The sequence below is a fragment of the Akebia trifoliata genome, chromosome 5, assembly GCF_017979445.1.
Source record: "Akebia trifoliata isolate Shusen 1 chromosome 5, ASM1797944v1, whole genome shotgun sequence".
Lineage (NCBI taxonomy): Eukaryota > Viridiplantae > Streptophyta > Magnoliopsida > Ranunculales > Lardizabalaceae > Akebia > Akebia trifoliata.
In genome coordinates this window covers 32,908,234-32,930,677 of record NC_141379.1, presented here as the reverse complement: position 1 = coordinate 32,930,677, position 22,444 = coordinate 32,908,234, and the positions used below count along the sequence as shown (strand labels likewise).

Below are 22,444 nucleotides of genomic sequence, written 5' to 3'. Positions count from 1 at the left end.
TGGTTGGGAATGACTTTTTACAACCCAAGCCTGAGCATTCATAGATAAAATTTATGATCTGAACATGTTCAAGTGATTTATATCAAGTTCTAAGCCCACACAACTAATGAGATAGGTCAACTCTTAATTAAACTAACATACCCACGTCATAAAAGATGAGTGGGACTAACAAAAAATCCTTAAAATCAAGAAAATTATAAGGGACCGTGACCTTTTTGGACCGATTAATAATAATGGCATAGTTGAAAAATTATTCCAACGAAAGAAGATTAAACCCATAAGCCATTTTCTATGATGAAATCATCTTCTAGAGAATATCAAGCTCACAAGCCCTTTTTAAAAGACAAATCATTTCGTAAAAGATTTTTTTTTTTTCATAATTTTAAATAATTTGTTAATTTATTCATCTATTGTTTATTTGATTTCTTAGGTCGCAAATTATTGAATTGTAGACGAACTAGTAGAGCATTTACTTTTAAGAAGTTCTCATTGCACCCACTACCTTAAGAGTCATATTATAAATGATGAAATGACCAAATTGCCATTACGAAAAAAAATTCTCCACACCTATTTAACAAATCTAATTTTTTGTTTGATTAAAAGTTACCCAAAACTTTTATAGTGGCTTAATACAATCTTATCAAATCTACTTGAATGGATTTAATAGAAACTTACCAAGTATGACACGATAGGAATCTATCGAATGAATCTTTATTTGTTTTATTTATTTTTATTGTTAAGATTTCTTAACAACCCTAACTCAAATGTTGAAGTATCCAATATCCATGGTCATTTCTAGCCTACTTTACAAGTTCTAAGGACATTGCTTCTTATATTATGAAATTCTTGTTAAACATTCGTAGATGCAAAGAAGAAGAAGAAGACCACCACCACCGAATGAGATTTGATTTTGTGATGAGAAGTAAAATGGTGGGTTGCAAGGAGTAAATGAAAGAAGATGGGTGCAAAGAGAATTTTAAAAACTCTGGGGTGGTAAAAGAAATAGATGGGTGCAAGTAGAACGTTCCTTAAGCAATAAGTACGCTGGCCTCCCTATTTGAGTATTTGACAGTTTACAACTTTACATGTAAAATCTCTGTCTCTGTCTCTCTCTCTCTAACATAGGAAAGAAAGAAGCGGTCTAAGACCGATAGCTTTCTTCAACTTCACACAATTACTTTCTTTCACACAAATTCTCAGATCTCTCTCTCTCTCTGTTTCTCTCTGAAACCATAAACCATGGGGATCTCATTGAGTAGCAGAAGAAGAAACAACAACTACCTCCAAAACCCACCTCCCTCTCAACTCATCTCTTCTTACCCTTCAGACCCATCTCCTCTACCTCCTCCACAAAACTTTATCTTCGCAGCGAACCCACCTTATCCTTCACCCCCATACCCATCTCACAATCCTTACTCTACACCCCCACCCCCACCCCCACCCCCACCTCCACCACCACCTCAACCTCCTCATCCGCACTGCTATCAGTATTCTGGTGGATATAATTCTTCGGGATACCTAGGATCGACGATGGGTCGGTCGAACTCGAATTATCTCCCTTATTATGCCAATCAGAGCAATGGATGGTCTGGAATTCGACCTTCTATGATCCAACCGCAACCCCCACCACCACCTTATGTAGACCATCAGACTGCGAAGAAGATCAGGAACGATGTGAACGTGCATAAGAACACAATTAAGGTTGAAGTCGATGAGAACAACCCAGATCACTATTTGGTTTCTTTCACTTTCGATGCCTTGGTCGATGGGAGGTATAGTTTTCTGTTTTTTAGGTTTTATAAATATTTCATTTTTTGGCTTTTCTTTTTCTGTTTTGGAGTTTTTTCTTTGTAATGGGTGGAAGTGAATTGTGGGTTTATGTTACTTTTGAGTTGGGTTATTGTTATTGTTTTTTTAGGTTTTAAAAATATTTGATTTTTGGCTTTTGTTTTCTGTTTTGGAGTTTTTTCTTTGTAATGGGTGGAAATGAATTGTGGGTTATGTTAACTTTGAGTTGGGAAGAGGAAACCCTTTGTGGGATTTTTAGTTTTAAGGATTGTTGATCGATAACGGTGACATTTTCTCCAAATTAGGGTTCAAAGCAAACTTAATAATCAGAACCAATTAAAAGATAAAAGAGAATGTTGAAGGAGAAAACGAAATTAAGTTATCTGTAGGGATAAAGAATAGATGAATAGTTAAATTGTGAATTTGGGATTCAAAATGGGATAGGGGGAAGACGTGGTGGTGACAAACCTTAGTTACAAGAACCTTCTAAGCTATTGCCGCTCCGCTCTGTCTCCTATAATTATTCAATTTAAGTGGTTCACAACAAATACTTCTTTGCCCTTGTTTCAAGTCCCCTCCCGCACCCGCTCCCCTTTTGTGCAACAAAGGTGTCAACAACAAAGAGTTCACACTTATGTTGATATAATAAAAGTGACTGATTGAAAATTTTAAGTGATGCTATGGAGGATGAGGAGGGGAGAAATTAACTAAGAGAAGGGAAATGTGGAAGCTTCGGACAAGAAGTTCAACATAATCAGGAAAAACTCCGGTTCAAGCATCAAGTATTGAATATTGCGGGCAAACCTCATTGATTTGGCTCAAGACAAGGAGGGTATGTAGTTGTTGGACTTGGGGGGCATTTGGGATATTTATTAATAATGTAATTAACTAATTGTGCAATGTATGGAAATAACATCATCATCAAATACCGATAAAAAAAAACATCATCATCAAACCTTCATCTCAACTATTTGTGCGAGTAATAGCTAGATTTTATTTCACCATTCTACTTTATCTAGGGCCATGCATTCTATAAAAGCAAGCTTCTTAAAATCTTTTTTTTCCACTACTTTGATCCATATTAAAAATAAAAAAATTGGCCTGCTCTTTTCATTAGTTCCTTTGATAGTTCTCTTTGCACATAACCAAATCATTTTTTATCCTCTATTTATACATATTTGAGCTACTTTAGGTTGCCTTATGTTCGCTCATTTCCTAACTGGAGCTACAATATGGTGGAAGATTAATCTTATGGTTTTCTGTCTTGTAATGCCATAATTTTGGATTGAGAGGATTAGTTCAATACAAATGCTTTTCTTCTTAAAGTGGGATGTGTGTTTGGAGCTTCAGTCTCAGTAAGGAGTTTGTGGCCACCTGTCGAAGGCAGAAGGGAGCTTGACTGCAAGATCCACCTGTCAAGTTTGAACAAAAATTGGCCTTCGTGATTTGATAGAGCGAGTGAAAGAGCCACCAATCATCCAATTTTTTGCTTATGTGTGTTTTTTTTTATATTTTTTATTATCATTGATGCGGAACTTGGAATTACTTAAATGATTAACAAACATAGCATCATAGCAAATCATCATCTATGTAAAAGGAGGGTTTTATAGAATATTATAGGATTGCTTCATGGGACATGTTCTTGACTGTGGTATCATCCATGAGGACCCCACTATAGTTCAATCTTAGTTAACGAAATGATTTTAAGGCGTGATTGTACTTCTTTTAGAAAAAGGCATATTTGGAGAGCACAAACACCTATTATGAGTACTAAATGATTGGTTGATACTTTGCTTGCTTATGGGCCACAGGTGTGACTATTCCTTCATGATTTAGTCTATTGATGAAATTTTTAGTCAAAATTCTGTTATTTAAATTGAATTCATCTGTTCCAAGTGGGAAATGCTCAAGTCTACAGTTTTTGTCTAGTCCAAAGCATCTGCTTGAATTTTTTTTATCTATTCTTTGTGTATGATGGAGGTGATTATGATGAACATTAATAATTATAGGTAGAACACAATAAGCACTAGGTTTAGGGACTAGAATTCACATGTTGCATTTTAAAATGGGTATTGATTGAGTTCAAGACCCCTCATTGGCCACCTCCCTGGTGCTGTAAGAGGCCAGTACACTTGGCATGTGTTGGAAGGGGTGACTCACGTGTCTATGGGAATAGTCGGACTAAGTATGGATACCCATGTATCAAAAAGGAAAAAAAAAAAAAAAAAGGTATTGATATTTCTGAAAATACTTAGTGTGAAATGTGGAATTAATTCATGTCTGATGACTTACTTATTTTTTTTTTTTGATGACAGTATCACCATTTTTTACTTTGCCAAGGAAGGCGACAACTGTAGGTTCACTCCACTATATCCCGAAGCTCATATGCCGGTGGGTGTCCCATTTCAGAAAGGTCTGGGCCAGAAATTCTGTCAGCCTTCGGGAACCGGCATTGACTTAGGCTTCTTTGTGTTAGATGATCTCTCAAAACCATCACCAAAAGAAGATGTATTCCCACTTGTAATCTTTGCTGAGTCATGCTTGCCACCTCTTCCTACTGAAGAACAGCTTGGGTTGCCTCGGCCTTCTACATCTCATGCACAGATTACTCAAGCCATTCTCGAGAAGAAAAATGGGGATCCTTTCCAAGTTAAGGTAATTAAGCAAATATTATGGGTTGACGAGGTTCGCTATGAGCTGCGTGATATTTATGGAATTGGAAGTTCAGCAGAAGCCGGCTTTGATGACAATGAACCAGGGAAAATGTGTGTTATTTGCATGTCCGAACCAAAGGACACAGCTGTGTTGCCTTGTAGACATATGGTAATAGCCTTTCAAGAACCTATCTATTTTTTTTTTATAGAGGAGATTAGCTTTAACCAAAATATTAACACCATCCTGATGCATGTGGCATCATGAAGGAGGAAGTGATTAACCAACCAATAGTCCCACGTAAATATTAACGGCCAAAAAACTAATCTGATTGGATGACCATAAATGCAATCTACCCTAATCTTCTTTTTCTTGGGATTTCTTTTTTGTGTTGAACTTTTTGCTGAGTTCAGAGATATTTTTGAAGATTTTGTTTTTGGTCGTTGAGACTAGAACTCAGAACATGTTTCATATTCACAGTCTAGTTGTTGGTTTTTTTTTTTTTTTTTTTTAGGAAGAGATTTCTTGGGAGATAACATTTCTTTTCATTATCTTACTAACATAATATTGGGAATTTATAGAAGAACAGGGGAAGTTTATACTACAATCAAAGAACCTAATGCTTTATTCATCAATTCAAATATCAATCAGTATTTTAATCATTTTCTGAATTATCAAAACTTAGCACTTTGATGATGGAACTTATACTGCGACTAGCACATCAGTTCTCACCCCTACCACTTTTTTACTTTCTTCTTTCTGTGCAGTCTAGGCTGCTTTTTTGTAAACTTGAAAATAATGATTCTGTGTCTTTCAGTGTATATGCAGTGAGTGTGCAAAAGAATTGAGGCTTCAGACTAATAAGTGTCCAATATGTCGGCAGCCCATTGAGGAACTTCTAGAGATCAAAGTGAATAAAAGTGCTCAGTGAGATATACCCTTTTCTTCTTATTGGTATGGCAATGGTTTTTTTTTTTTTTTTTCTCCTGTCTGTCCATGTCATGCTTCTTGTATATGTACATTCCATTCTTCTTAGAGTGAACATCATATTTTTATTTTTGATCCCAAGTTTCTGAGTGCCAACTACTAATAATAATTGTCTCATTTCCCATTTTTTATGGAATGAACTTTTGCTGTGTATACCATCCAAGAAAGAGTATCGCTTATATTTACTGTTGTTTGCCTGCATTTATTGTTCTTTTCTAGAAAGCTTAATTTCTCATTTTTCTTAAATTATATGCCAGGACCATCATGATTTCAAAAAAATGATGCATGATTCTTGTACCGACTTATTTTATTTTTTACATGTAGATCCACTCTCAAACACATACATGTATTTATGTTGAATAATGCTGAAGTGACCTCAGGCTGGAACCTCATATCGCACTTGTTGACGTGAAAGTGTATGGGAACCATAGATGCTTTTCATCATGATACAAGTGAAAAAGCATCTATGGTTCCTATCCACTTTCACGTCAAGAAGTACGATATGAGGTTCCAGCTTGAGGTCACTCCAGCACGACTCATTTATGTTTATGTTTCATTCTTTTGCATATATAAATATATATATTTCTGCATCCTGGATTTATGCGCACCTTCTCTTAGAAATCCAACTAATTGTTTGCTATTACTCCAAATTTGATGAAGTTGGGAGAGGCAATAATTGTTTTTATTTATTTATTTTTGTAGTTTCTTATTCCTCATTCCTCTGCTTAGTTTATTTCGGCAATAATAAAGAACTATCCATTTCTTTGGCCCTATTATTACTGAATGCCTCAAAGACTGGAGGAACTCTCCTCTAATATGACACGTAGCTTTTTGTTTTTATTTCACGTCCCTACTTTTTTTTGTTAATATTTGGGATACCTCTTTGGAGACATGATGTGTAATCTAAAGGAAAGGGTTCTACCAAAATTTTAAAGTGGGATGGGCGCTTCAAAGTTTTTTCCAAGGCTAGAGGAATACTGAAAACCTATCTGAAGTAGTAATATTTATTTGGCATTTTCTTTTTTGTTTGCCTCTTATCCTGTTCTTACTTCTTTCTTTTTTTATTTTAAATTTTTTTATTTTGGGGGACTATTTCTCCACAACCTTCTTGATTTTTTTTTTTTTTTTGTCTTGGGTTATGAAGTTATTTTGGCAAATCAAAAGTCAAAAGGCAAAGAAAAAGGGTGTGATTTGGGCATCATTATTTTTTATAAATGGGCCACCTTAGATGTAATATTGACAATTTTTTCTCTCATTTCAATAAAGTAAACCTTGACTTTCCTCCAAATAAATTAGCAGTATTAAAGCCAACCCTCTAGGAGGGTACTTCGGGGATGAGGAAGAATAATCCCAGAGCTTGAGTTGGGTGTGGGTCTTTGGAGGTGTAAGGTTTAGAGGAAACAAAGTAACATTTTTCATTTACACTTTCAATTGTGTCAAAGTGAAGAAACAAACTTACCATCCTTGAAAGTTTGGAATCTTATGAATTATTAAAAAAAAAAAAAAGAAGTTTGGTATCTTTGTGAAAAATGATCCAGAAAAAAATAAAAATAAAAAAGACATAATAAAGGAAGGGATAACCCTTACTCCTCTAAAAAGAGAGAGGTCTTGAGTTCAAACTCCTCTTAGGCCACCCACAAGAATTTATCTCTACTTATCTGATATGTGGGGTTTGTGGGGTATTACATGTATCCGGGGGATTTGGACGAGATATGTTGTCTTGTCCCTGCTAGTCAGGCAAAAAAAAAAAAAAAAAGAGGATAACCCTTACTTTCTTGCCTAGCCAGGCAGGTTTTTATGTTTTTTATTTTTTTTTCTCAAGTTTCTTCCAATTGAGGCTTTTCAAATGCTTGTTTGCTTGAACTTTGAAGTATTTTAAGTTTCTTCCAATTGAGGCTTCTCCAATGGGGGGGGTTACCGGTGGAGTGGGTACTGGTTATGTGTATGAGTCTTGTTGTCAGACTCTTTTGGCCCCAAAATCTCGAGTCCCAGACACCATAGAGAGTGACTACTTGAAAAGCTAGTTACTTACAATATGATTTGGGGTTGTTCTTGTGTGTATCAAAGCTTAGGCAAGTAAACCCTCTTAACCAGAGAGAGGTCTTCATTATCCAGATATATCAGAACTCTAATGCAGGATGAAAATTCTCACCTATTTGGGATGGTCACTAATCATTTGAAAGATCATCCAAATGACTAGTCTTTCCTTGTGGACTATGGAACCAAGTGTGGAACTTGTGAAACAAAAAGCAGATTTTTCTCCAGGGACCTCAACTTAAAAAACGTTCCCAACATTGGATTTCCTTTTCGTGCCATATGCGCTTAGACTTGACTTTTTCCCCTTTTTTTTCCCGGTCCAATACGTCATGATCATCCTCGCATAAACAGAATGAATGTCTGATCAGGATTTATAGTGTAAAGGTGACACTACAAATGAAGATCTTAATATTTTTTTGGATGCAAATGTCTCTAAATGAAGTAACATTTAAAGAAGCAAATGCACCTAAAGATTAATAAGAAATCGACACAACAGGTTGTATTTAAAATAATATATAATTATGATTATTTTCATATATGAGTAATGGTTATCTTTTACTTTCAGCCCTTAAAGTATTTAAGTTGGCATGTATCAAAATCCATATACAAGTGTCGTGTATTGTAGTTCGACGACTTAAAAAAATATTCAATGTTTGTTTAATAATTTTCTTAAGTTTCAATAATTTTCCTTGAAAGAATATTATTTCTATTTTTATTTTTTATTTTTTATTTTCCTTTACCAGGAGATGGAATACGCCTTTGACATTGAAAGAATATTGGGTTCGAATGATATAATGTAAGTAGGGATTTCTTCATCAACTTAAAGATGGTCAATATAATTGGTGCATATTCTTGTTAATAATTATGTAAATTACTTTCACATAGTATTATAAAATAATCTAAAGGTCTGTTTGGGTGCATAATGTTCAAAGTGGTGAGCCGCAAAGTTTTCCAAGAACATAAGAGAGAAGAACTGGAACAAATTGAGCCCAAATATTTTTATCCCAGTTCTGTACTATCCTTGTTTTTATCTGGACATCGATTTTAGTATATAGGTTCACCAAAGGTGACACTAAAGGGCACATGGTGTTAGGTTGCACCGACATACTTTATGATATTCTATGTATTTTAGCCATTATCGAAAAGGACAAAAAAAAAAAAAAAAAACAATTGGTCTCTTTAAAAAATGTACAAAGGTGGACACTAGCTGATGTGCTGTCACTGTTGGAGAGCCCATACATCAATCACATATAATTACATATGGTAACAAATATTTATGATTTTTAAAGCTCACAAGAGCACCTCCAATGGTCTCTCGTATTCCCCATGGGAAGCAAAATCATATTAGGAGATTTAAAAGGATGTTTGTTTTTTCGGTTTCTTTTATGTAAAAGTTATATTTACCATGTTTTAAAGATACACAATTCATTTTCAAAAGAAATTCTTTCAAAAATAAATATATCTTACATTTGTTATTTAATCCTTTAATTATTGGTTATTTATAAATAGTGCCATTAATCAGATACGTGGCATAAATATAAATAGGTGGGATGGTAATATATTGAGATTTGAAAAAGTTAGTAATGTAAAAAAGAAAAAGAAAAAAGGAATAATGTTAACTTAACTAAAAGTCTAGTACACTCAATTGATGTTGAATGTGCATTGATAGAACCATAGATTTTTTCCTTCTGTATCTCGAGGTAAAAATCTACTGCAAACATAAGATGGAAAGGGGGGGGGGGGGGATAACATGATGCACAAAGATTTTGAGAAGTTCATTGAGGATGATATTTACTTTTTGAATAATGATTTTTTGACGCCCCCCTCCCCTCCCCTCTCACATAATCGTAGATCATGTCCCTTGAGATATGTAGAATCATAAATATTTTTTTGTGTATCCCGAGGTAAATGATTTACGATTCTATGATGAGAGTATTGAGTGAGGGGGGGGGGGCAGATTCTCACTACTCTTTCCCTTCCCAAACATAGGTAAAGGGAGTTAGTAGAGAGATCGATTGTGATCGTCCAACTAAATGTTCATAAAAAAACATGCTCATGACCTCAAAAAGTTGCAATATGTCCATCAATTAGGTTATAGTTCCAAGCCAATCTGAGGAGATCTCTAGTGTGGAATCCACTAAATAGTAGGTTCTAAAGTCTTTTGAGCTAACTTTGACAGAGAGGGTCCTATGGCCTAAATATGTTTTGCCTTCAAGAAAATATGTACAGATATGATTCTATTGTAGATCAGAAAGATTTTAATTGCCATTTTTGGGCCAAAATAAAGATATTTTTGGTAGGCAAACAAACAAAAGTTGTCTGGGCTATTTTATAAAGTTGTATCTTAGATACAAAAAAGAATGAAAAATCAACAACCCATACAACATTTGAGTTTAAGCTGCAAAATAATGTTATTTGTTCATGGATTTACATTCTAATACAAGTTTTATGAAACAAGTTACTGTGGATTGGCGTAAATTTGTTCACAAAAGCCATTTTTATGAGTTGTCATATATATATATATATATATATAGGGAAATATCAGCACCCTAAGTTTTACCACACACTTTAACAAATGTTTTTTGTCTTACATGGGTTAGAAGTTTTGGAATGGGCTGATTTTTGGTGAGGATGATCTCTATGATTAGAAGATCATCCTCCCCAAAAATCAGCCCATTCCGAAATGTTTAGCCCCATGTTTACACGTTGAAAAATCGTGGACCGTCCATTTTTTGTAAATCATTTTTGATGGGGTTAGAAGTTTTGGAATGAGCTGATTTTTGGTGAGGATGATTTCCTCACCATAGAGATCATCCTCACCAAAAATCAGCCCATTCCAAAATTTCTAACCCATGTAAGACAAAACACGTTTGTTAAAGTGTGTGGTAAAACTTAGGGTGCTGAACGGGACCCATATATATATATATGGGGACGTTCAGCAACAAACATTTTGGCAAACATTTCGGCAAAACATGGGTTAGAGGTCTTGGAAGGGGCTGATTTTTGGTGAGGATGTTCTCTACGGTGAGGAGATCATCCTCACCAAAAATCAGCCCATTCCAAAACTTCTAGCCCCAGTTTACAAGTTGAAAAATTATGGACCATCCATTTTTTGTAAACCAGTTTTGATGGGGTTAGAAGTTTTGGAATGGGCTGATTTTTGGTGATGATGATCTCCTCACCATAGAGATCATCCTCACCAAAAATCAGCTCATTCCAAAACCTCTAACCCATGTTTTGAAAAATGTTTTGCCAAAATGTTTGTCAAAATGTTAGTTGCTGAACATTTCCTATATATATATATATGGGTCAGGTTCAAGGGCCATATGAGAAAACATATAAGAAAACTTTCGACGGTAAATAAAATTTTAAAATATGGGTTAGAATTTTGGATTGAGCTGATTTTTTGTGAGGATGATCTCTATGATAGGAAGATCATCCAAAAAAAAAAAAAATCAGCCCAATCTGAAACTTCTAACCCCATTAAAAGTGATTTAGAATGTGGACCGTCGATTTTTTACCAATTTTTATCACTAATTTGTAAATCACTTTTGATGGATTTAGAAGCTTCTAATTGAGCTGATTTTTTGTGAGGATGATCTTCTCATCATAGTGACCATCCTTGCAAAAAATCAGCTCAATCCAAAACCTCTAACCCTTATTTTGAAAAACGAAAGTTTTCTTATATGTTTTCTCATATGGCCCTTGAACCTGACCCCATATATATATATATATGGGAAATGTTCAGCAACAAACATTTTTCAAAACATGAGTTAGAGGTTTTGGAATGTGCTGATTTTTGGTGATGATGATCTCTACGGTGAGAAGATCATCATCACCAAAAATCATCCCATTCCATAATTTCTAACCCCATCAAAAATGGTTTACAAAAAATGGACGATCCACGATTTTTTAACTTGTAAACTGGGGCTAGAAGTTTTGGAATAGGCTGATTTTTGGTGAGGATGATTTCCTCACCAAAAATCAGCCCATTCCAAAACCTCTAACCCATGTTTTGAAAAATGTTTTGCCAAAATGTTTGTTGCTGAACGGGACCCTATATATATATGTGTGTATTCTTTTGATCTATTTGATCATGCTTGATGTTAGGGGTGATGGTTTTGTACACCAATTGCTAACTTGACGTTCTAAACAGTGGAATGGAGGATTAGGATTTGTTTAGCTAATCTCAAACTTCTCTCTCAAAACTTTGTCATCTTCATGTTTTTCAACCTCTATGGTAAATTATTTTTAGCCTAGTCATCCTCATCTTCATTCCATTGTAAATTATTTACATAAGAGGTTGAAGATTGGTTTTGGAAAGAAAATAAAAAGATATTGACTAGAAGTGAAGGCAAGGACATTAGTTTGAAAACAAAACGCGGGTATCTCAAGTATTCACCAAATTGTGGAGTGATCTGTCTAAATCATCAACCTCAAAGCCTTATTCCAAGGATTTGGGGTTTGCTAAACAATTATTGTTCTTCCATTCAACTTTGCTCAAAGCCACATATTTCGTGAAGTGTTTCTTTCACATTACGTTGTCGGTCCCAAGCCATGATAAAAGAGAATTGTATAAGGTTGACAATTGATGTAAAAAATCTCACTTTCTAATATGAATATTTACAAGGGTATCTCTAAATCACCCTATTGAATTTATATAAATGACTTAGTTGATCCTTACTTTTCTTGCCCACATGGATATTATGTTAAATGATCTAATTGTATAGTGATTTGTATTGTAAAAAAGGGGGATTTTTTTTATTTATTTAATTTTTTTTTTAATAAAGTTTTTGTTTTTGTTTTTGTTAGTTTTTTTTTTTTTTTTTTGTGGCATTTCTAACACATTAAAAAGTTGACATGACGTTGAAATTTTTTCGATGCTCATTGAAAGCACTATTGACTATTCTATATAAACTCTGCCATCTTTACTATTGTAACAAGAGATGGGTGAGGCAACTAATCTCTTACAATACCATATCTCGTCCAAATCCCCCAGGTACATTTAACACACCAAGGACGGATTTACAGTAGGGGCACTTGCCCCAATAAGAATTCAAAATCTATAAGGATTTTTGAGCTATTGTGATAGATCTCAATAAAATTCATTCTTAATTTCTCCCACATGGACAAACTCTTGACTCCACACCTACTAGAAATCACACATATCAGATAAATCCCTATAAGTGACCAACAAGGGATTTGAACTCAAGACCTCCTCCTTTTTAGAGGGTAGAACAAAATCATATGCAACATCATTCAATATGTTATTTTCTACATGGGTCTTCTTGAGGAAAATACAAAAAAGATTGTAAGAACGGGGGGTAATTAGTAACCTAGACAAACACTCTAATAACAACTACAAAAGGTATCTTTGTGCAATATAAGAAGGCTGGGGGTAATTAGGTCTTTTTATCACATGTTAAGTAACCTTTTTTACAAGGCCAAGTGACCTCTCAGTGGGTTTAAAAAGGAGGATGAAAGGACAAAAAATTATTCACGGATTGGGCTTTTAAGAACGACACCAATTATTCGATCACTAAACTTATCAATGAGTACACTCACATGCTTGGCTGTGAGTTGAATTATGATAAAGACATCTTTATGAAAAAAAAATATATATATCATAACATCCATCAATGCCTTATGCATGTTTGGCCCACCTCTCTGTGATGGTACAAATCATATTGATTGGTGATCTCTAAATACTAATTTGAGTGACACAAAAATAATAATACTCATTTTCAAAAACGAATATTTCCGAATTTTGGTGTGTAGGTCCATTATATGGGATTATTGTCAATCCGAAGCCATTTATAACAATTGGATTAGGGGGTAAAAGAAAAAAGATAATAAAATTAGATGGGTGTATTACTAAAAATAGGAGAAAGGGAAAAGACTTTGAAGGGAATTATTAGAAAACAGGAGAAAATGAAAGATAGTATATAAAGGTGAAAGGGTATTTCTATAAATGAGTAAAAGATTGAAAGATAAAAATTTGGGGTATTCTTGAGAAGAAAGAAAAAACGATAAAAACATCATTGGGATACATTCTTTATGGTAGGGAGGACTTATCCCATGACCCATGCTCTCTCAACTACTACTCATTTGGATCGTGGGATTTTCATAACCCAAAATGGATAGTTCCACATGGCTTCTCCATTTTTTGAAGGGAAAATTTTCAGACCATTGGTTAGGGTAATAGTTCTATGAACGTTGGCTATAGAGATAGTTTTTATACCGTTGGCCTCTCCTTACTTCTTAAAAATCCCACAAACTGTCTTTCAAACTTTCATTTGAACCCACCAAGAGTATGCTTCAATGATAAGACCAACAACTAGAGTCTGCTCCTTTAAATTGTGAGTTCGAAACTGAAGACCATTTCTTAATTAAAATGTCACATGTGTTGTATAGGTCAATGCATGTGATCATGGATTAGTCCTGTCAGGTATGATTGTGACAAAGAGAGAGAATTCCTCAACCCCTCAACTCATGGTGGTTATTGTTGGCACCTCAATTTTTACCAACGATTGAATTAAAAAATAGCATTAAAGCATGTATGAATAGCTCTTTTGGGTAGCACGATTGGAGTGTATTTCCCATGAATATCTAAAGTAGCTATCCATAAGCCCATGACTACTCATAAATGGGTATGAAATTAGGTATCGCAGTTGGAGTTGCTCTTATATTTAAAACAAAATAAATAACATAATTTTTAACAAAATGATATATAATGGGTTATCAAATTTGATTCTTATAAGATCAGACCCCTTGAATCCAAATCAGAAGTTATCGGATCAAAATGGATCAGATTTTGGATCCGATAAGATCCATTGGCAGTCCTAGTACATTGTGATAATACCATGGGGAACAATTATTCAAAAAAAATTTCCAGTTGGCCACGAGTGTTAGTTTCCACTTATGGGCGTCTCCAGGTTCAATCCTGTTCTTGCTTAGGATCCCTAAAGTTATTGTATAGTCAGGTGAAGAGGTCCTTTGTGATTTAAAAAAAAAACTGTCCCATCAGTTCATAACTCTACTTTATTGGCAAATATTTTCGTTAGGAAAAGTTCTGCCTTTAATTTGGATTTTCAATAAATTTTTAGATGAAAAATAAAATATTTTTTAAAGGTTAAAAATATTTTATTTTATAATATAATAATATATATATGGGGTTATATGGACCGAAGGACCATTTATATATATGGACCACACATCAATGTAACGATCAAATACACCATTGGGTGACACAGGTATGTAGAGTATAAAATTTTATGAACTTTTAAAAATATAGAATTGAGAAAAAGAGATTTTTTTCACTGTTAGTATTAAATTTTAAATCTAGAAGTTCAATAATTGTCAAGTTTTAAATTCGATATTTCACGACAAAAAGAATTTTCTTTAAGGGGATTATTTTTCCACGTGAGCAAAATGTGGATCTTGGTTCATGCTCTACATGATCCCTTCGTACATGCAACCTTTTCCCATAAATATGTTCTCATCGCCATCTTCTTCACATATATTGGATTGTATGGATAGAATGAGCAACATGACCTGGTGTCATGTGGATGTATAATACAAAATTCTAAGAACTATAAAAGTCAAATTTTAAAAGTAATAATTATCTAATTTAAAAATGTTTTACTAAATAATTTTTTTATTTTTTTATAAATTTAATCTAAATCATGAATCCAACAATATTAAAGTTTCATTTGAGCCTACATAGAGGTCACATGATCAAGATCGATGAGCCTATTTTTAATGAGTTCAATAATTCGGTGTTGATGGGAATTGAATCCAAATCTTTTGTATTATCACCCAAAAAATTTACCAACTAAGCTAACTGACATCTGCGAGCCCTAAACATCTTAATTATTCACTTGATGAAGAATCCTAAACAAGTATTTTCTTATATAGAATTCATGAATTATTTGGAAAGATGTGAAACATCAAGAATTTTTATTCTTGCCCATGGTGATACGACCGAGAGTGCATTATAAGATTAAACCTTTTGGATGACTGTTTCGTATGTTACTATAAGACACCAAAAAGTAGCTCTCAATTAATCTTGATTAGGGTGCTAATGGATTTGATCTTGATTTTGCTTTTGATAAATTTTTAATAAATTGGACCCATTCCTACAATTTAATTTGAGGCCACTGGACCTGCAATATAAATTATATATTATAAACTAAAAGAGTATAAAATATAATATTCTATATACGAGCACCAAATAGACTTACTCTCACCTAATTTTTATAAATAGATGAACCTAACCCTTAGCTACTATGTTCTTTTAAGAAGTCTACGAACTACTAAATTAGGAAGTTTCTCTCTCTTCATTGTATAAATATAAAAATTTAATTTTTGGATGATTTTTCGCCTCTTGCAGAGAAATTTTTGTTGAACTATCAATTTCCTTTACTTTAATAAATTGAAGTACAAGATCCAATAAAAATCAACTTAACAAATAAATTTGCTAAAACTAGTGACTTCTCTCCCTCTTTGCCATAAGTTGTGACAAATTTAATTTAAAATATAACAAAATTAGTAATTATATTTTGTAGATTATTTTTGAATAATGATTTTATGATGCCCCCTTCCCACATATACCACCATCACAGAATTGTAGATCATTTTCCTCGGTGTATGCAAAATCATGAATATTTTCTTGTGTATCCCGAGGTAAATGATCTACGGTTTTGTAATGGGGTCGTATGTCAAAAGGGGGTGTCAGATTATCACGACTCTTACTTTTTTTTCTCCCTAAGAAAATAAGCAAAGCATATTAAAAAAATGTAATGTGCAGAATTTTATGATTGTTTCTCCTACAAATGAACATACAAGGGAATCGAGAATTTGGGAGACTAACAAGATGGTTACAACGATAGCCTTGTGAACATTGTTTGATTTTTTTGTTATATAATATGTTTCATTTTTCAACTAAGAGTCAAGAGCCTTCGCATTGCCTTGTGTATTCAATACTCTATAATCCAAGAATATCGATAAATTGTAGTACTTGTCATATGGTCAATTTTCTTCCCCGTTTATTGAACCACAAAAGCATGTATAAAATGAAGCTAGAAAAACCCTAGAATGATCTTTTGTTAGTTTAGCTCCACCACCATCGCCCGAATTACCCTAACAAGCTTTATCCGCATTAGACAATTTCAATGAACTTTCACGATTAGTTGACATCTAAAAAAAAAAAAAAATTAATAATTGATATGGATTGAGTATTTAATGTATTGATTACATGGAATTTCAAATTTCCTTTACGACATATAATCCAAGTTGTTGACTCCCTTCATTACCTTTTTTAGCAACTCCTGGTATCATACACTCTCACATCGATCTGGATTGAATTCGAATTTGATCATATATATCAAAAATAATAAATAACACCAATCTTCGTAGATTCTAAGCATATTTACTACTAATTGAACACCACTTCAAGATAATTTGCAAAAACATGAAAGAACGAACCCAAAGAACAAAAATTATTACCAAAATAGAAATCTAATGTATTGGATGTGTAATATTAGCTAGGCAAGTAGACCAAGGATTCAACATCCCAATTGTATATAGTTCAAGCAGTTATAATTATAACTAGCTTCTATTAGTTGATAAAAACATCTTGCATTCAAATCTAATCATGAAATCAATGACTCAGGTTGAAGGTAGTTTTTTTTTTCTTTCTTTCTTTTGAGAGAGTAAGTTGGTGATCATGGCATATAAGAAAAAATAAGGAATTCATAACAATCTAAAAGAATCCTGAGAAATAATAGATATAATATATCAATAAAAAGATCAGGGATGAAACTCTACACGTATCAAGGAAATGAAAACTATTGAGAAATCAACTACTCTATTGGTTTCTCTGAATAAAATGTGAGCGGATCTTCTATAACACTTTTTTTTTCTCTTATAATCATCTGTAGCACTTTTAAATGATTCAGAGAATTCCATGTCAAGAAGATATATATAAAACACTCTTTTTAAACTTGAGAGTTAAATGGTCGTCCATTTCCATAATTATTGATGAGTAGAAAGAAGGTTGATTTTTTTTTTTCTGGAAAAAAAAAAAAGAAAAGCTAATCTTTACCATGAAACTTTGAAGTATAAGGTATTTATCTTTTTTTTTTTTTTTTTTAAACACGACGCTTGTTCAACCGGTTGAATACATGGTTAATCGATTAGATTCAAATAAGAAATTTTTTTATTTAGATTTCTATGAGAATTCCCCACCCTATCCCATAAATGGGGGCCATGTGCTGAAATAATCATCTCAATATCCTTGAGATTCACATCACATTACATCTAGGATGTTTTACTAAAGTATCCCATTATTAACTCCTAAATATCTTTGTTAAGATTATTAGTGACGCAAAGGTTGATAGGACATATAGGGGTACCCAAATGTAGGGTAACCCTAATGAATTAGGTCACATAAGGACATAAGGTACATTAAATAACTTATTTAATAATACCCCAATTTGGGAGAGTTTTTCTGACAGCTTCATTCACCTCTATTATATCGTTAATACCAAGTCGTGAAACGAAGCCAAGCCAAGCCAAATCAAACATTGTTAATTTAATAAAAATAGGTAAAAAAAATATATTAAAAAGGTCAAAAAGAAAAGTTAATAAACCCATAAATAATTGGCCATGGGATAGAAGAAGCCTTGCGTTCTCTGTATGTGTGTGTGTGTGTGAGGACTGAACAGAAGAAAACAAAACCCTGAAATAGAGGAAACAGAGCTAAAGAGACGTTTAATGTCTCTACTCACCGCCTCAGTCTCCATTTCTCTCTCTTAAAGACTGAACCTTGTTCTCTGCTCATAACCCATCTGTTTTCTCTCATTCTTCTCTGGGTTTAGCTTGAAAAGACCGACAAAAGGAAAAACAAAGGACCCTTTGTGGGTTTTCTTAATAAACCTTCTCTGTTTTTACTTTGTTTTGTACTCAAAATCTCTTTGTTTTCTCCATTGTTGTTTCACTTCTTCTTGTGTGCTGTTTGAGTGGAAGACATGAGTAAAGAAGAGTTCTTGAAGATCCGGGTAGGCCCTTTAAAATTTTAGTTTATTGAACATTTTACTTGATGTGAAAAACTCAAGTTTTTGTTCTTTATTTTTTTTTTCCTGCAAAATTTCTTTATTTCATTTTCATAATCTGTCTCTTTTTTGTTGTTGTTGTTTGGGTTTACGTGTTTTCCTTGCAGACTTGTGTTCTCAAAGTGAACATACACTGTGATGGATGTAAGCAGAAGGTAAAGAAACTGTTGCAGAAAATTGAAGGTAATGTTCTTCATTTAGAATTTAAATACATTCTTTTGTTAACTAAATTACTTACCATAAAGATTTGTATCTACCCCACAAATGGTTTTTTTTTAAATTCTATGGGTATGTTTTTAATTTATTTTATTTTGTTCTGGATTTTTTCCAGGGGTGTATACCACCAATATAGATGCCCACAAATGGGTTTTTTATTTTTTATTTTTTTACTTCTTTGGGTATGTTTTTAATTTTATTCCGGATTTTTTTTTAGGAGTGTATACCACCACTATAGATGCAGAACAGGGGAAGGTGACAGTCTCAGGTAATGTTGATCCCTCCACACTTATAAAGAAGCTTGTTAAAGCAGGGAAACATGCAGAGCTTTGGGGGGCTCAAAAGACCTCCAACAACCAAATGAAGAACATACAGATTGAGAATGGTAGTAAAGGTGGCAAAGATAACAAGTCTCAAAAAGGTGGAAAAGATCAACCAAAGGGTGGTGGTCAACAACAACAACAACAACAACAGCAACAGCAACAACAACTACTTCAGCAACAACTACAACAGATGAAAGGTTTCAAAGATCTGAATCTGAATCTACCCCAATTCAAGGGCTTGAAGGGGATGGCGGCGCCTTTCAAGGATCAGAAATCTGTTAAGTTCAACTTGCCTGAGGAAGGTGATTTAAGTGATGATGATTATGGGTCAGATGAGTTTGATGATGATGATTTTGATGATGAGTTTGATGATGATGATTTTGATGATCCACAACACCCTCTTAACAAAATGAAACACATGATGGGTAATGGTATGATGAATGGCCTTCCCATGTCTGCTAAAGATGGTGGTGCGAATGGAAAAAAAGGTGGTGGTGGTGCTGTTCCTGTACAAATGAAGGGTATGAGTGCAAATAATGATGGAAAGAATGGCAATGGAGGAAAAAAAGGTGGGGGTGGAAATAATAATGGAGGAAATCAAAATCAAGGTGGAGGGGCTAGCAAAAGTGGTGGTGGTGGTGGAGGAGGAAATAACAAGGCTGCTAATAATGGCCCTGGTGGTGGTGGAAACAATAATAATGCAAATGTGGGAAAGAAGGGGGGAGGAGGTGGTGGTGGTGTGGTGGGAAGAATGATGTAGGTCATTTAATAAACAACATGAATTATGGTGGGTTTAATGCTGGTGCCACTCATGGTATTAGTGGTCTTGGGAGTTTGGGTCAGATGGGCCAGGGTCAAATGGGTAATTTCCCAATGGGTCAGATGGGTAATATTCCGGCAGTCCAAGGTTTACCCGCGGCCACGGCAGCCGCAGGTGGTGCTGGTGGATACCTTTCCGGTGGTAACCCATATCAACAACAACAACAGCAGCAGCTGCAGCAGCAGCAGCAGTACTTGGCAGCCATGATGATGAATCAACAACATGCAAATGGGAATGAGAGATTCCATCCCATGATGTATGCAAGGCCACCACCACCAGCCGTCACCTACGTCCCTCCGCCGCCTCACCTCGCTAGTGACCCCTACACCCATTACTTCAGCGATGAGAACACCGACAGCTGCAATGTCATGTGAATTGTGGTGGCCGAGGCCGTGGTGGTGGTGATAGTAGTGGTCAATGTTGCAAATTATCCATGAAAATGGGTTTTCTAGTTTTGGTTTTTTTTTCCTACTTTAAATTGTAGTTAGGGTTTTAATTATGATTATCATATATAAATATCTATATCTATATAGTTGATAATATATTAAAGTTTAGGGTTTGATTTTAAGAGATATTTGGGATGATGAGATCTTATGACTTATGAGATGTGTTAATATGTAATTTATAAGTTGAGACAATAAGAAAACAAATGGGGCAGTAAAATGCGTATCCACTCCAAGATCTAAATTTGAAAATGTCCTTTGATTATGTGTTGTGGATCCTATAATTGTTTGGTGTACCCCATAATCTTGATCATCTTGATTGGTGATTAAAACATGAAAAAACTTGGTAATGGTTATGGTGATGTGTTGGGTGCGTCTCTATGACAATGTCTGGTAACTTTATTTTGTGAAAGTGGGTTAGGTTATAAGTGTGGGGAACTATTTCTATGGCCCACCACCACCTCTTTTTAAGTATTTTTGATTTAATCAGACTCACTAAGACTAGAATGTATGATGGGACATGGTAACTAAATGTTTGAAATATTAGCTGCGTTGACACAGGACGTCCAATCAAACTAAATTGCTTTTTTGATCAAAGATGTGGGGTTGTCAACATTATGATTGGGGGTCACACCCATCTAATTGTGACAATAGTGACGCTGCGTGGGCCCCACGTTTTTGCTGTAGTTCACGTGTCATCGAAAGTGACAAAATGTGTCTGCGGGGATCACGAGTTCAACAAGGCTACACGCGTTTTCAATTTTGACCCATAAACAAAGTCTACGGTATTTGAGTGCGGGACACCATATATGTTGTAGCTCGTGATCTATTGGATAATTTCCCAGCAGCGAATTTTGAGTAATTTTTCATTGTTTGGCTTTCGTTGTAACCTTGGCAGTGATGTTGCAAAAATCCAGGACCTCGATGTTCTAGCTTAAGCTTATTCCGGAATAGAGTATATCTTGCAACCAAAGACACCAATAGTAGCGTAATAGTGTGACACGTGGAGGATTGGAAAATGTGGTTTGACATGTAGTAAGGACTCACATCACATGGGTGGTTCATAGGGATGAGGGCGAGAATTTGTTTTTTTATTTGTTTTGGTGTGCGAGTTAGGCTCAAATTCACAAAAACCTAACTCCACCAATTTTTTTTTATTGAATAGTTTAAGATGAGAGAGAGATTCTTCTCAGAGCATTGTCACAAATATCTCTAGAATTTTTGAATTTTTTTTTTCTAAATAGAAGACAAATTGATTTAAGTCAAAAAATTTATTATTAAATAAGATAATAATTTTATCCTTTTAACTTAAAATTTTATCATCTTCAATATTTAAATCTCAAGATAAGATTGAATTTTTTACTGAGGTTGAAGTTGATAGGTTTTGGGAATAAAGAATCCAAAACTCTCATTTATATAAATTTTCAAAACTCATTTGAATTGATCGAATTGAATCCCATTGAATAATAGTGGTTACTATGCTCCCAAGCATATTATATTGGGACATACGAAGGTTGCATTGGCTCATACAAGTCAATATTCAAAATGAGTGAATTCATTTAAATCTGATTTAAATGAATTTTACTTTTATATATATAGTTGTGTTTGACAAACAATGTTAAGGAGACAACATGGAACCAACATTTTTGTCTTATATGACTTAAAAGTTTCAGATTAGACTGATATTTTGTGAGGAGATCTTCTTCACAAAAAATCGACTTAATCTAAAACTTTTAAACCATATAAGACATTTTGTCTCACGATGTTGTATGTCGAACACTACCCATATATCTATAACTATTATTAGAAAAATATTACATTGACTTTTTACAACAATGCATTAATTGACGTGAAGGTGCGAACAGAACCATAGATGCATTCCTCGAGATATAAGAGTTGTAACTCGAGGAAAATTGTTGATTCTCTACACAAACAATGCGGTAAAAAGTATTATAGGATGTTAATATAGTAAGACTATTATTATTAATTTTTTAATTTTAAGTTAAATTGATAATCTGTAATCATAATATTATTTATTTAAATAATAAAATATTTTAATATTAA

General features: G+C 34.0%; 2 protein-coding genes across 3 annotated transcripts; both read left to right on the top strand.

Moving 5' to 3' along the window:
• Positions 1-1,071: 1,071 nt before the first annotated feature.
• LOC147402330 (putative E3 ubiquitin-protein ligase LUL4) lies at positions 1,072-8,404 on the top strand. 2 transcript variants are annotated; one of them, XM_086443939.1, is made up of 4 exons: positions 1,072-1,772; positions 4,104-4,611; positions 5,258-5,394; positions 8,208-8,404. In XM_086443939.1, the coding sequence occupies exons 1-3, from the start codon at positions 1,240-1,242 to the stop codon at positions 5,369-5,371; spliced, it is 1,155 nt and encodes a 384-aa protein (XP_086300065.1). In that variant the 5' UTR covers positions 1,072-1,239; the 3' UTR covers positions 5,372-5,394; positions 8,208-8,404. The 2 variants fall into 2 exon arrangements, with proteins under 2 accessions (XP_086300065.1, XP_086300064.1); XM_086443938.1 differs by lacking the exon at positions 8,208-8,404 and having other exon boundaries at positions 5,258-5,628.
• A 9,733-nt stretch (positions 8,405-18,137) lies between these two features.
• Positions 18,138-20,511, top strand: LOC147402329 (uncharacterized). Its single transcript, XM_086443937.1, has 4 exons — positions 18,138-18,524; positions 18,686-18,761; positions 19,012-19,845; positions 19,878-20,511. The coding sequence occupies exons 1-4, from the start codon at positions 18,495-18,497 to the stop codon at positions 20,309-20,311; spliced, it is 1,374 nt and encodes a 457-aa protein (XP_086300063.1). The 5' UTR covers positions 18,138-18,494; the 3' UTR covers positions 20,312-20,511.
• The last annotated feature ends 1,933 nt before the right edge of the window (positions 20,512-22,444 follow it).

Coding starts and splice junctions, on each gene's coding strand:
- LOC147402330 (XM_086443939.1), top strand. CDS start 1,240: ATGGGGATCTCATTGAGTAGCAGAAGAAGAAACAACAACTACCTCCAA. Junction 1,773..4,103: donor GATGCCTTGGTCGATGGGAG/GTATAGTTTTCT, acceptor TTTTGATGACAG/TATCACCATTTTTTACTTTG. Junction 4,612..5,257: donor TGTTGCCTTGTAGACATATG/GTAATAGCCTTT, acceptor TGTGTCTTTCAG/TGTATATGCAGTGAGTGTGC.
- LOC147402329 (XM_086443937.1), top strand. CDS start 18,495: ATGAGTAAAGAAGAGTTCTTGAAGATCCGG. Junction 18,762..19,011: donor ACTGTTGCAGAAAATTGAAG/GTAATGTTCTTC, acceptor ATTTTTTTTTAG/GAGTGTATACCACCACTATA. Junction 19,846..19,877: donor GGGAAAGAAGGGGGGAGGAG/GTGGTGGTGGTG, acceptor AGAATGATGTAG/GTCATTTAATAAACAACATG.